The 12,356-nt window shown below is 50.7% G+C and overlaps 1 protein-coding gene across 4 annotated transcripts in view; it reads right to left on the reverse strand.

Annotated features, from left to right (window-relative positions):
• AHCYL2 (adenosylhomocysteinase like 2) overlaps positions 1-3,055 on the reverse strand; it is a 163,500-nt gene extending 160,445 nt beyond the window's left edge. Inside the window, exon 1 of one of the 4 annotated variants that reach the window (XM_073579196.1) lies at positions 2,631-3,055. In XM_073579196.1, the coding sequence (XP_073435297.1) occupies positions 2,631-2,900 (270 nt within the window). In that variant the 5' untranslated portion in view covers positions 2,901-3,055. The remainder of the gene's footprint in view (positions 1-2,630) is intronic. The other 3 variants (XM_073579199.1, XM_073579197.1, XM_073579198.1) reach the window with 3 other exon arrangements.
• Between the last annotated feature and the right edge of the window lie 9,301 nt (positions 3,056-12,356).

Below are 12,356 nucleotides of genomic sequence, written 5' to 3' on the forward strand. Positions count from 1 at the left end.
AGACACATTGCAATTAAGTCAGGAAACTATTTGGTCTTGTAAATTTTAATAACTGATTTACAAAAACAGAAGCCATACAGATGACAATACAAATGAAGAATTGCCCATTTTATTTGGTTCAAAATCAAATTATTTTTTTGGTCTATAAAAATGATCGCTTAGCACCTGGATAAGCAATAACTGTCACATCAGTGAGACACCACAAATCGCTAGAAAAGTGAATTTGTGTCCCTGTAGCACAATTGCCAGTGGTTGAGTAGAGTAGCTGGAGTCTATGGAGATTAGAAGACAGCCGAGTCCAGCACTGTGCCTGGTTATCTTAACATCCCAATTACCATAGACTTTAAGGGGTTACCCACACTATTATATTCTGAATCCAAAGAGTTGAATGCGGGATCAACAGGTGTCACGCATGTGCCCTAATGAACAGGACGTGTGTGGGGTCACAACATCATCACTCATGTCTGATGGCGCAGCAGCAGAACCCGATCACAGGGAACATGTCAATAGATTCAGAGCCCGGCTCCATGATTGTAGCCAGGTATGCATGCTGCAGCGCTTCAGAGAAAACACTTTGAAAAGCCATCTGGAGCCTATGGCTTCTCACCAAAATCGACAGTTCTCTCTCATGTGTGTATACAGGGAGAGACCTGTCAGTCAACTGGAAAAGTGTGTAATGGGGGGGGGAGCCACTAGTCAGGTCTTGCCCTATGGTTCCCAGACAGCCGATTATATCATGTGATATACATCATTGTGTAGTGCCTGAGTAGGGATTCAGGCCTTTGATAAAATATGAAAAATTCTGCACTCGTGTAAATAAATGCAACGTATTATACCAATTTTGACATTTCGGTCCACCATCCAGACCTTCATCAGAAAGGTTGCAGATTACAAGAGAGGAAGAGAACACTTGTAAGCGCTGTAGTATGTGACGTCCGTCACTGTGGTAATGGCATTTCGGTCTACTATCCAGTAATGGTCTGGATATTAGACCAACATGTCAAAATTGGTATAATACTGGGGCTGTGGAGTCTGTATCTATTTTGCTGTACTCCGTATAAAATGGACCGACTCATTATATAATACATTGGGTACAGTAATACAATGCAGGACGTGCTGTAAATATTTTCATAAGAATTTGGGAAAGTTCTGAAATGTCCTATAAATGTCTGTTCTGTTCCTGATCTAAGGATCTCGGCTTTTAGATGAGATGAATCTGTGCTGCACTTTATGTACATGCTCAGTAGGGGGCAGCGCAGTAGAATAGCAGTCATGGAAATTGAGCAGAGGTTTGGCTTACCGACTCCACAGTCCTGTATAAAACGTTGGATTTTACCAAATAAACTTTCCTCGTAACTTGCACACCGAGTGGCCAGCTTTTCATATTACAGCTTTTCAAACGATTTTCTCCATGAACGTAATAAAATGGCCTCCCATCATGCAATTCAAACGCCAGCCTGTACTAGTCATGTGTCAGTCTAAAGAAACAGCTCCAGGCACCTGTGCCTCAAGTGACAGAGGAGCTGCATCAGAAGCACTGAAGCTGCTGGAGAAGGAGCTGTGACAGGAGCAGAAATAAATCTTCTCCATGTCTGACTGAGCACAAAGGACTGAGGCTATAGGAAAAAAATAATCACTTCTCCTGTCACAGTCCCTCTCTAGCAGCAGCAGTGTTTCTTCAGACTCTCCCTGACAAGTGACTAGGATAGGCTGCCTTTAGAACGACGTGACAGGGGCCATTCTATGACATTCTTGGAGAACCCCTTTGAAGAATGAGGCAGGTGCAAGATACCAGCCGAGGAAGAGGCCCATTTCTGAGTGGAAACTCGCATGAAGTTGGATAAACCTTGTAACGCTACGCCTCCCGGCCGCGGTCTTGTGATGGGGGGGTACCAGTACATAAGCAGGGGTATTCCGGTGAGCTGTCGTGGAATGGCCGCGGCACACCCCACGCACCTATAGAAGAGTACGACATGCCCCCTCTACAATAAGTCCCTGCGGACACAGACCATCTCCATACACTGCCAGCTGTGCTGACACATGCCATGTCTCCGCAACAGCCACCTACACGATTATGCAGTTCTACACTCCACACTAACACGCGTGAAGGGCCCTATAAAGGACGCGTGAAGGTCACGGGAGCAGCCGCCGGTGTATTCGCCCCAGCGGGCGCTTCTCGTTGCCGGATCTTCAGCAGCAGAACCGCACGAGACGTGGAATAGAGAGCCAATCACAGCGGCTCTTGTCCGTGACCAATCAGAGGCCACAATGCAGACGGAAGAGTCTGTCAATGACAGCCAGGCTGCACACCTGGGCACATCACACCATAGAAACAGCGAGGTGGTCTCTCGCCTATGATTGAGGAAAAGTAGTCCGCAGCCGCAGGAGAAAAGATGCCCCCCGGTACCGCAGGCAGGCGTCTCCGCTCGTCATCACCGTGCACACCTAAATAGCGTCGGTAGCGGTGAAGAAAGCGGGTGACGTTGTAGATAAATCACTGAGGACAGACAGCCCCGGGTGACACTGATAACCGGCAAGCGGCATGGAGACAGGCCGGGTGACGTCACAGGATGACCGTGATGCCGCCACCGTGCGAGCGGCGCGCTCCTGTTGTGACCGGCTCACATTACCTTTTTCACGGTTCGTGGAGCCTCGCTGACTGCGCCCTCGGGGCTGCCCGCGCCGTCTCCGGAGCGCTGGACCGGGTCGCTCCTCTTCATGGCAGAAGCCGGGACCCCCTTCAGCGGCTGGCTGAGCGGTGACACCGCGGTATTGTTGTCGGGCTCGGCAGTCAGAGCCGCGATGAGCGGCGCTGCAGGGGCGGCTGCCGGGACGGCCTCATTGTGCCTCTCTTTAGCGGCATCCTTCAGCTCCACGGCGGTCACTATCTGCACGGACATCGCGCCACTCACTGTACGTCCCGGCTCTCGCTCCCCTCAGCAGCCTCCCGATGTGCACACAAACACTAGCACGCTGCCGGCAGCTTCTGGCACGCCCCCGCAGGCTGTCCTGCCCCTGCCGCAGGGGAGCCTGGGAAAACTAGTTTCTCCCACAATCAAAACGTGTACCCCAAGACTCATAGTAGACCACAATTCCCGGCGTGCACCACGGTTATTGCTGTCCTTCGTGAAGCATTATGGGATCTGCAGTCCTGGCTCGTATTCGCTATTGTTTTGTCGCTGACAGTGTACTACAATAACCAGCGTGCCGTGCGGTCCTGCAGGAAGATTGAGGCGGACTCGTTCTGTTTCAACAAGCTTTATTAGCAACTGTACAATGGGCCTGTGAGTAATATATAGGCCGTGTTTTTAGGTCGTGTACCAGAATGTGCACGGATTTATTCCGGATATGAGACCATTGTGGTGAATTATGCACCATAAATAGTGACAAGATCACACTGTACAATCTCATGGAAAGGTGTCTGCTCACACCCTCTAAGTTCTGAATGCAAATGCTGAATGTCATCTGTAGGGGCCTAAGAGGTCATTCCCACCTTCATTCTGGGGAGTGCTTGGAAATGCAGCAATTTTGCAGTTTCTTCATTATTAAAAAAATGTCTGTAATTTGTGAGATATTAACACTTTTATGTTTACAATGTGGTAGGGGCCGGGATAGGGGGGTGGACCACTGCTTACCACGACCAGATGACGTAAGGACGAGGCGGAGACAGAATCCAGTTGTAACAGTTCCAGGTTTATTTCGTCGCCCTCCTGACGACCACCAAACACGCACTGCAGTTTCTTCACACTATCTCCAGGCTGTCCTAGACCAATCTACCCCCAGCGCTTCACCTGCCCCAGGTCGTCGTCCAGTCGGTACTCCCAGGGCCTCACTTGTCCTGCAGCATGTCACCTTGCCTGTCCTGTGGTACGTCGTGTCCGACCCACCGCCTCGTCTGTCCTGCGGTACGTCGTGTCAGGGCCACCCCCCTGACTGTCTTCTCCCGTCAGTCCCCCGGTCAAGCTCTTCTCCGTTTCTGACTTCCGTTCCAAGTCTTCTGTCAAGCTCCTCCCGGGACTGACTCCACCCGAGCCCCGTCTTCTTCTATTTATTTCCTCCCTTACAGGGGAATTTCCCTCCTGGGCTCCTATCTCCCCGACCCCCATGACTGTGCATTTCTGGAGCCATAAGCCGTTGTAAAGTCCAAAACTACTCTCCCCTGCCATCTTGTGGTCATTTCTCGGTACTGCACTCTCCTATCCCCTTTTCTCAGCTGTCACCCTTCTAACCTGTCAATCTCCGTCTCTAGTGCACATACTGTCCCCTCCTACTACCAGTCAAGTCTGTCCGTCAAGTCACCTTCCCCACACTCTCCCTCCCTTTATCCATTGTCGTCCCGACAATCGTACTCCCTACTTACGTCGTTCTGAATCTTACCCACAGTCTGTTGTCGGACCGGTCGTTGGGCCACACCCGCCACCCACGGGGGCCGAACCAAACCGGGAGCACCATGCTCCGAACAGCCTTCTGCTACTCGCCGGCGCGCACGCCACGTGACAACTTCCTTCAGGTTGGCGAGGTCCACCCGGAGTGCTCTACGGCGTGTACCTCCCACTGCTCTCCCCTTATGTTACCTTCAATCAACTGGAACGCCATGACCGAGGCCCCTTGCCTACCAGGTTACCATTGGCGCCCGCCTGTCCGTTTGGGGTGTCCGTGGTGTCGGGGACCTGACTGACGGACCACTGTTTGGTTCCTTGTCCTTCGTCACTTTATCCTTCACCTAAAAAAGGAGTCGTGGTTGACGTCTTCGTCACATTCACCTTGTACCCGGAACCTGTTACATACACCTTTTTCCAAACATATTACTCACTAACTCAACTCTTACCATACTACTACTCTTACTTTAATAACATGGGAAGTTACTCAACCAGAGTAACCCCTTTTTCTCTCTCTTTTTTTTCCCCAAAATACGCTAACATATTTTCCAACACATTTTCCGTACAGCATTCTTAAAATAAAGACTCCCCCTCCCTTTAACGTTAGTACTTCCTTTTACGCATCCCCACTATGTCAGGAAACACAAACTTAGCGATATAAAAAACATTTTCTTTCAACCTTGACGAACACTGTCCTCGTGGTCTGCACAACGGTGCAGCGAAATTCCGACAGTCCAAGCCATCTCCTGGTGGCCGGTAGCAAGGGGCCCCACAGCCGTGGAGCTCCCAGGATGCAGGGAGTGTCTTTAGGGGTCCTTTCTACGGGGGCTTGTGAGCTTCGGGTTCAGCCATTACGGCTACCGCGTAGTAGCCGCAGGGACAGTATTCCTTGTAGTATGACACCATGTCCCCCTCTCGCAAAGCCCGGCCTTGACGGATGGAAGTCACGTTAATATATTCCTTTTGGCCGGTTGCGAGGTCTCGGATGAACCCGTATCCTTTAGCCAAGTTAGTATATACGAGCCGTCCCATAGATCGTGCCGCTGCCATGCCAGCCTCCCCTCTCTCATGGAGCTGGTTCCAGACCTCCTGCTCCCTGGCCTTTTTCTTCAGGATGACCTCCGCGACCCAAACGGAGGGTCCGATGTAGGCCCCGGAGTCCGATGGGCGGGACACTGCCGGGGTTGAGAGCGGGGCAGAGGCGGCCACAGATGTTGGCGGCCCGGCAGCCGCTGGGGCCAGGCGGCGGGTAGGGGCAGCCGTAGTTCCTGATGAATAGGCCGCAGAACCCGACAAGCAGGCCGCGGCGGACTCCGGTGATGACAAATGCGGCCACGGGGCAGGCCGCAACCGGAGTTGTAGACAGGGCCGAAGTAGCGGCCGGCTTCAAAGACGGGGCCGCCGCTGACAGGTGGACCGCAGCAGCGTCGGCCGCTGGCTGGCTCCGCACCGGCGACACCGGACGTGGCGCCGCCGGGCGGGGTGGTTCGGGAACGTGACAGTTCCGCGCCGGCGACACCGGACATGGCGCCACCGGGCGTGGTGGCTCGAGGACAGGAGCAGGGGCATCGATCAGCCCGGCGGAGGCCGCAGAGCCCTCCGCCGCCGGTCTTCCAGGAGCACAGGAGGCCGCGCGCTGCGGCCGAGTGGTGGGGGCTGCTTGCGGGGCTGCCAGCAGAGCCGGGGGAACTCTCACCTTCCCCGGCGCCGCGGCCTCCGACCCGTCATCCCGCAGCTCCTCCTGCAGCCTCCATTCTTCACCCCGCCGTCTGGCAGGGCTAGCCCCCAGGCTCGGGGATCCCGCGGGGAGGTTCCCCGGTGGTGTCTTCGGCGGCCGCTCCCGCGGGGCCCGCCGTCGCTCCTCTTCTCTGCCCGAAATCTGGAGGACTGTCCGTGACTCCAAGAAGCTGGTCTCCCAACGAGACTCGATCTCCCGACACCATTGCCACTCCAGGCATCCGATGCCACGGCAACTGCAGCGTCGCATCCCGTCCGGTGGACAACAGTCGAATGGCGCCAAGCAGCCGCAGCCAGCCTTCTCTTCCTGGCCACTCCCGCCTCTGGGTGGGACAGTGGACGACTTCACCCAGTTGCCCGGGTCCAGTATGCCTCCAGACACACACCGCTCCCCCCAGGGGTACGTTGGAGGGGGACCCAGTCCGTCCAAAATGACTGCAAATGCCCGGGACTCTTCCCAGCGCTGGAGTACCACCGACATATTGGACTGTTGTGAACTCATTTTCTGCTCCACCAGTTGAGAGTTCTCCTTCCGTTCTCCCTCTGGTGGTGACAGGAGGTATTGAGGTTGGTTTAATTGGTAGTGATTTGCCACCTGATGAGGAGGATAACAATTGGATCTCTGGAGTATCAGACAGGATATAAGACAGCCGACTCCCTATCCTGGTGCTGGTGATTCAGTCTGCTTCTCAGGTCTTGGACTTCAGCTCTGTTCCAGTCTTCTCAAGTTAAGTTTGTTTTTGCTATTGTTCTCACTTGCTCTTGTTGGTCTATTCAGTTTTTTGTGGTCAGCCAGCCCCTGCTGGGGTTGTGCTGAATTTCCACTTCTATTTATCTGTATTTGCCTTTTGGTCCCTTATTAGATTGGCCTCTTTTTGCTCTGTCTCAGAATATTTCAGAGTGCTGATATAGTGGGAGAAGTCTAGTGACTTCAGGGTTAATTTTGCTATCAGAAGTGTTGGACATTATTTTGGTAGGGTTTTTGGCAGATTGCAGACAGTGTCTTTCCTTTCCTGTCCTTTCTAGTTAGTCGGGCCCCATCATTTGCTCAGCCTTTTTTTCTGCCTTTGTTTGTGTTTTCATCTTGTTTCACCGTCAATACATGTGGGGGGCTGTCTTTCCTTTGGGGTCTGCTCTGGGGCAGTTAGTTTTCCTCTTTTCCTGCTTTAGGCTTATGTAGCTCTCCGGTTGTGACGAGGCGTCTAGGATCATCGTAGGTACGCTCCACGACTGCTGCTAGTTGTGTGGTAAGACCAGGGATCTGCAATCTGCATAGTTACCAACCTCTCTGGTTTTCTGAGACTTGGCTTGTGTTGTTTTTTCCTCCTCGGTGACCCATTCATAACATTGGACGTAATCTGGTGCCGCTTTGGATCCTCTGTTGGCAACGCAGATCCGAACCAGTGTCCCCAATTTGTAATCCGCAGGTCAGCAATTTGTAATCCACAGGTGTTTGTAATCCACAGGCACTTGTAATCCACAGAGGAACAGTCCACTTCCTTCTAGGTTCCTCAAACGCAGGCCTGCCGCGGAAGGTGTCGTATTAGCGGCGGCGATCCTGGCGACTATGCCAAATGTGGTAGGGGCCGGGATGGGGGGTGGACCACTGCTTACCACGACCAGATGACATGGACACCAGATGACGTAAGGACAAGGCGGAGACAGAATCCAGTTGTAACAGTTCCAGGTTTATTTTGTCGCCCTCCTGATGACCACCAAACACGCACCGCAGTTTCTTCACACTATCTCCAGGCCTGGGTACCTGTGCCTTCGTTCCAGTCACAGTAACGCACCTCGCAGATCTTTCACTGGGGGCTGTCCTAGACCAATCTACCCCCAGCGCTTCACCTGTCCGAGGTCGTCGTCCAGTCAGTACTCCCGGGGCCTCACTCGTCCTGCGGCATGTCACCTTGCTTGTCCTGCGGTACGTCGTGTCCGACCCACCGCCTCGTCTGTCCTGCGGTACGTCGTGTCAGGGCCACCCCCCTGACTGTCTTCTCCCGTCAGTCCCCCGGTCAAGCTCTTCTCGGTTTCTGACTGCCGTTCCAAGTCTTCTGTCGAGCTCCTCCCGGGACTGACTCCACCCGAGCCCCGCCTTCTATTTATCCCCTCCCTTCCAGGGGAATTTCCCTCCTGGGCTCCTATCTTCCCGCCCCCCATGACTGTGCATTTCTGGAGCCATAAGCCGTTGTAAAGTCCAAAACTACTCTCCCCTGCCATCTTGTGGTCATTTCTCGGTACTGCACTCTCCTATCCCCCTTTCTTGGCTGTCACCCTTCTAACCTGTCAATCTCCGTCTCTAGCGCACATACTGTCCCCTCCTACTACCAGTCAAGTCTGTCCGTCAAGTCACCTTCCCCACAACAACTCGTTGCCTTGGAGACCGACCACCACTGCTAAACTGTATAACATGCGCTGTGCTTGCAAGCTCGTTTTTAATTGAGTTTTCTTTATGCTCAAAAGAAGCTTGGCCAGGATTGCATTAGTGCGCTGTTACCACCTAATCCTGGTCAGCTTCAGCGTAGTGCTCACAGGCTTGACAGCAGGGGTGGTTGGTCTCCTGGGCAACAGGTTGGAAAGTGTTAATATCTCAGCAGCTATATGACAATATCCATCTATCAAGGTGGAAATAACTCTTTTATGATCAGTGACGCTCTGACCCCTGGGATACCCACCAATCCACCCTGAGAATACACTGGAGAAGCTGGATCCCATTTTTGCCCTGGAACATCTGCACACGCGGTCACTTGTGTGGGGTCATGCTGCAATGTCCTGAACAAGCAGCTGGTGTGGCAGCGCTGTCCAGGCGATAAACAACGAAGAAGCTACAACATTTTGTCAGTGCCTTAGACCCTTCATTCTCCGGATCAGTGAGGGTTCAAGAAGTTGGACCATTATTTATAAACTATTGATGGCTTGGCTATCGAAATATCATCACTTTGTAACATGGCGTGAGGCCTTAGCCGTGGGTGAGATACCTGTTTCTTACTCCCCAACTCGTTACATGAAAGTGGGGGGTTCTGGCATGGTGTGTGGACTTGTACTATGAGGCGTTACACCATTTCAGGCCTCAAGTTACCGATGACTTGGGCCGGCCAGGACCAGATGTTGAACAGTTCAATGAGGGAGACCACCAGTCAAAAATAAACTTTTTATTGAACGATAACTTGGGATTATATACAGTACATAGCGGGCACACAACTTTATGAACGGTTCCTTCCGACTACAGAGCATTTTCCACACACAGCTCCAATTCCTTCCCCCTTACTCCCTTGTTCTTTATCTTCACTGTTCCTCTCTTCTTCACTACAGCCCAGCTCAGTACTACAGTCTGGTTAGAAAGAGTCCTATTCTCAACAGTACCTTCTTTCCCCCTCAAGGGAACTATGTTGCCAATATGGCTGTTACTTATCTTTTCTGCTACTGATGCTCTGTAACTCCTGCCCGGGACACTCTCTTCATCTCACTTTCTCTGTCCTTTCTTGGTCTGCTACCTCTCCGAGTTGTAAACTTGGGGCTGTACTACTAGGCATCCTGTCCCAGGGCTCGTTTCCGATAAACCTCTCTGTCCTTCTGTTGGTTCTCCTTTCCTCTTTACTTCGGTTCACAGTAACCACCATGTTGGTCTTCCCTCACTTCAGGACACCCACGTCGTTCAGCACTGCTACTGTCTAGACCTTAGATCTACTTAAGACACACACTGGGCCGTATATGACGTTCTGACAGGAAACTGTCTCTGTCCCTTCACCCTAGCCCCTCCCACTCTGGGCTATTCCCAATCATTAACTCTAAAGCCCCCGTTACACATAGCGATATCGCTAGCAATATTGCTGTAACGTCACCAATTTTGTGACGTAGCAGTGATATCGCTATATGTGATACTTACCTCCGACCGGCTCCCCCGCTGGTCATCGCTGATCGTGCGAGAACGTCCTGGATCATTTCTCGTCGGACGCTTCCTGCTGGGCTTCCTGTGGCGCCGATGAGCGACTCGTGGACGCGGGCGGGAGGACGTCAGGATCGCCTCGTCTGACAGGTAAGTACCGACCCCCGACCCCTGCTATGTCGCTGATGAGATCTGCATGTGTGGAAGCTCACTAGCGACCACTTAGCGATGCACCAGCGATCCATATCGTTGTCGGGATCGCTGGTGCATCACTAAGTGTAATGGTACCCTAACTCCCTCTACTGTCGGGCAGAAGACAGCAAAACACTTAACGCATGTCAAAATTCACATTACAATAATTCACTTGTTCTTCAAGGAGAAACGTGGGCATTATGTCCATCTTACAACTTTATGATATTGGAAAAGCCCTTTAAATCATATCAATGTCGAATCATTACTGTTAATTTGAAAATTTAACTCTACTATTATTATAATGCTGTAAAAACATTACTGTTATGTCTGAAAATTTTTAATAAAGTTTGTTTGAAAATGGAAAAGCCCTTTAAATAGTTTGTGTCATGGTGAGTCTGCAAGCCTGTAGTTCTGGCCCATTAGAGCCTTAATTCCAAAAGCTGAAATTAATCTTATAAGAGGAACCAAGAGATCTGCTCCCATTTTGGTGTACAGTCATGGCCAAAAGTTTTGAGAATGACACAAATATTATATTTTCACATGATCTGCTGGCCTCTGGTTTTTATGTGTGTTTGTCAGATGTTTTTATCACATACAGAAATATAATTGCAATCATATTATGAGTAACAAAAGGTTATATTGACAGTTAGAATGAGTTAATGCAGAAAGTCAATATTTGCAGTGTTGACCCTTCTTCTTCAGGACCTCAGAAATTCTCCCTGACATGCTCTCAATCAACTTCTGGATCAAATCCTGACTGATAGCAGTCCATTCTTGCAAAATCAATGCTTTTATTTTGTCTGAATTTGAAGGTTTTTGTTTGTCCACCCGTCTCTTGATGATTGACCACAAGTTCTCAATGGGATTAAGATCTGGGGAGTTTCCAGGCCATGGTCCCAAAATCTCTATGTTTTGTTACCTGAGCCATTTAGTTATCACCTTTGCTTTATGGCAAGGTGCTCCATCATGTTGAAAAAGGCATTGTTGATTGCCAAACTGCTCTTGGATGGTTGGGAGAAGTTGCTCTTGGAGGACATTCTGGTACCATTCTTTATTCATGGCTGTGTTTTTAGGCAAGACTGAGAGAGAGCCCATTCCCTTGGCTGAGAAGCAACCTCACACATGAATGGTTTCAGGATGCTTGACAGTTGGCATGAGACAAGACTGGTGGTAGCGCTCACCTGGTCTTCTCCGAATAAGCCGTTTTCCAGATGTCCCAAACAATCGAAAAGGGGATTCATCAGAGAAAATGACTTTACCCCAGTCCTCAGCAGTCCACTCCCTGTACCTCTTGCAGAATATCAGTCTGTCCATGATGTTTTTCCTGGAGAGAAGTGGCTTCTTTGCTGCCCTCCTTGAGACCAGGCCTTGCTTCAAGAGTCTCCGCCTCACAGTGTGTGCAGATGCACTCATACCTGCCTGCTGCCATTCCTGAGCAAGCTCTGCACTGCTGGTGGCTGATCCCGCAGCTGAAACACTTTTAAGAGACGGTCCTGGCGCTTGCTGGTCTTTTTGGGCGCCCTGGAGCCTTTTTGGCAACAAGGGAACCTCTCTCCTTGAAGTTCTTGATGATGCGATAGATTGTTGACTGAGGTGCAATCTTTCTAGCTGCGATACTCTTCCCTGTTAGGCCATTTTTGTGCAGTGCAATGATGACTGCACGTGTTTCTTTAGAGATAACCATGGTTAACAGACGAGAAACAATGATGCCAAGCACCAGCCTCCTTTTAAAGTGTCCAGTGGTGTCATTCTTACTTAATCATGACAGATTGATCTCCAGCCCTGTCCTCATCAACACCCACACCTGTGCTAATGGAGCAATCACTGAAACGATGTTAGCTGGTCCTTTTAAGGCAGGGCTGCAATGATGTTGAAATGTGTTTTGGGGGATAAAGTTCATTTTCTAGGCAAATATTGACTTTGCAAGTAATTGCTGTTAAGCTGATCACTCTTTATAACATTCTGGAGTATATGCAAATTGCCATTAGAAAAAATGAAGCAGTAGACTTTGTAAAAATTAATATTTGTGTCATTCTCAAAACTTTTGGCCATGACTGTATATTTCGTACGAGGTAGGGAAATGACCATAAAGCAGCTCTGAGAGGCCGTATTTTTCATAGCTCCACTGGCTACTAATGGCCCATATGCTCACATCGGTGATT

Source organism: Dendrobates tinctorius, unplaced genomic scaffold (assembly GCF_039654945.1).
Source record: "Dendrobates tinctorius isolate UK_male_01 unplaced genomic scaffold, ASM3965494v1 ptg000062l, whole genome shotgun sequence".
Lineage (NCBI taxonomy): Eukaryota > Metazoa > Chordata > Amphibia > Anura > Dendrobatidae > Dendrobates > Dendrobates tinctorius.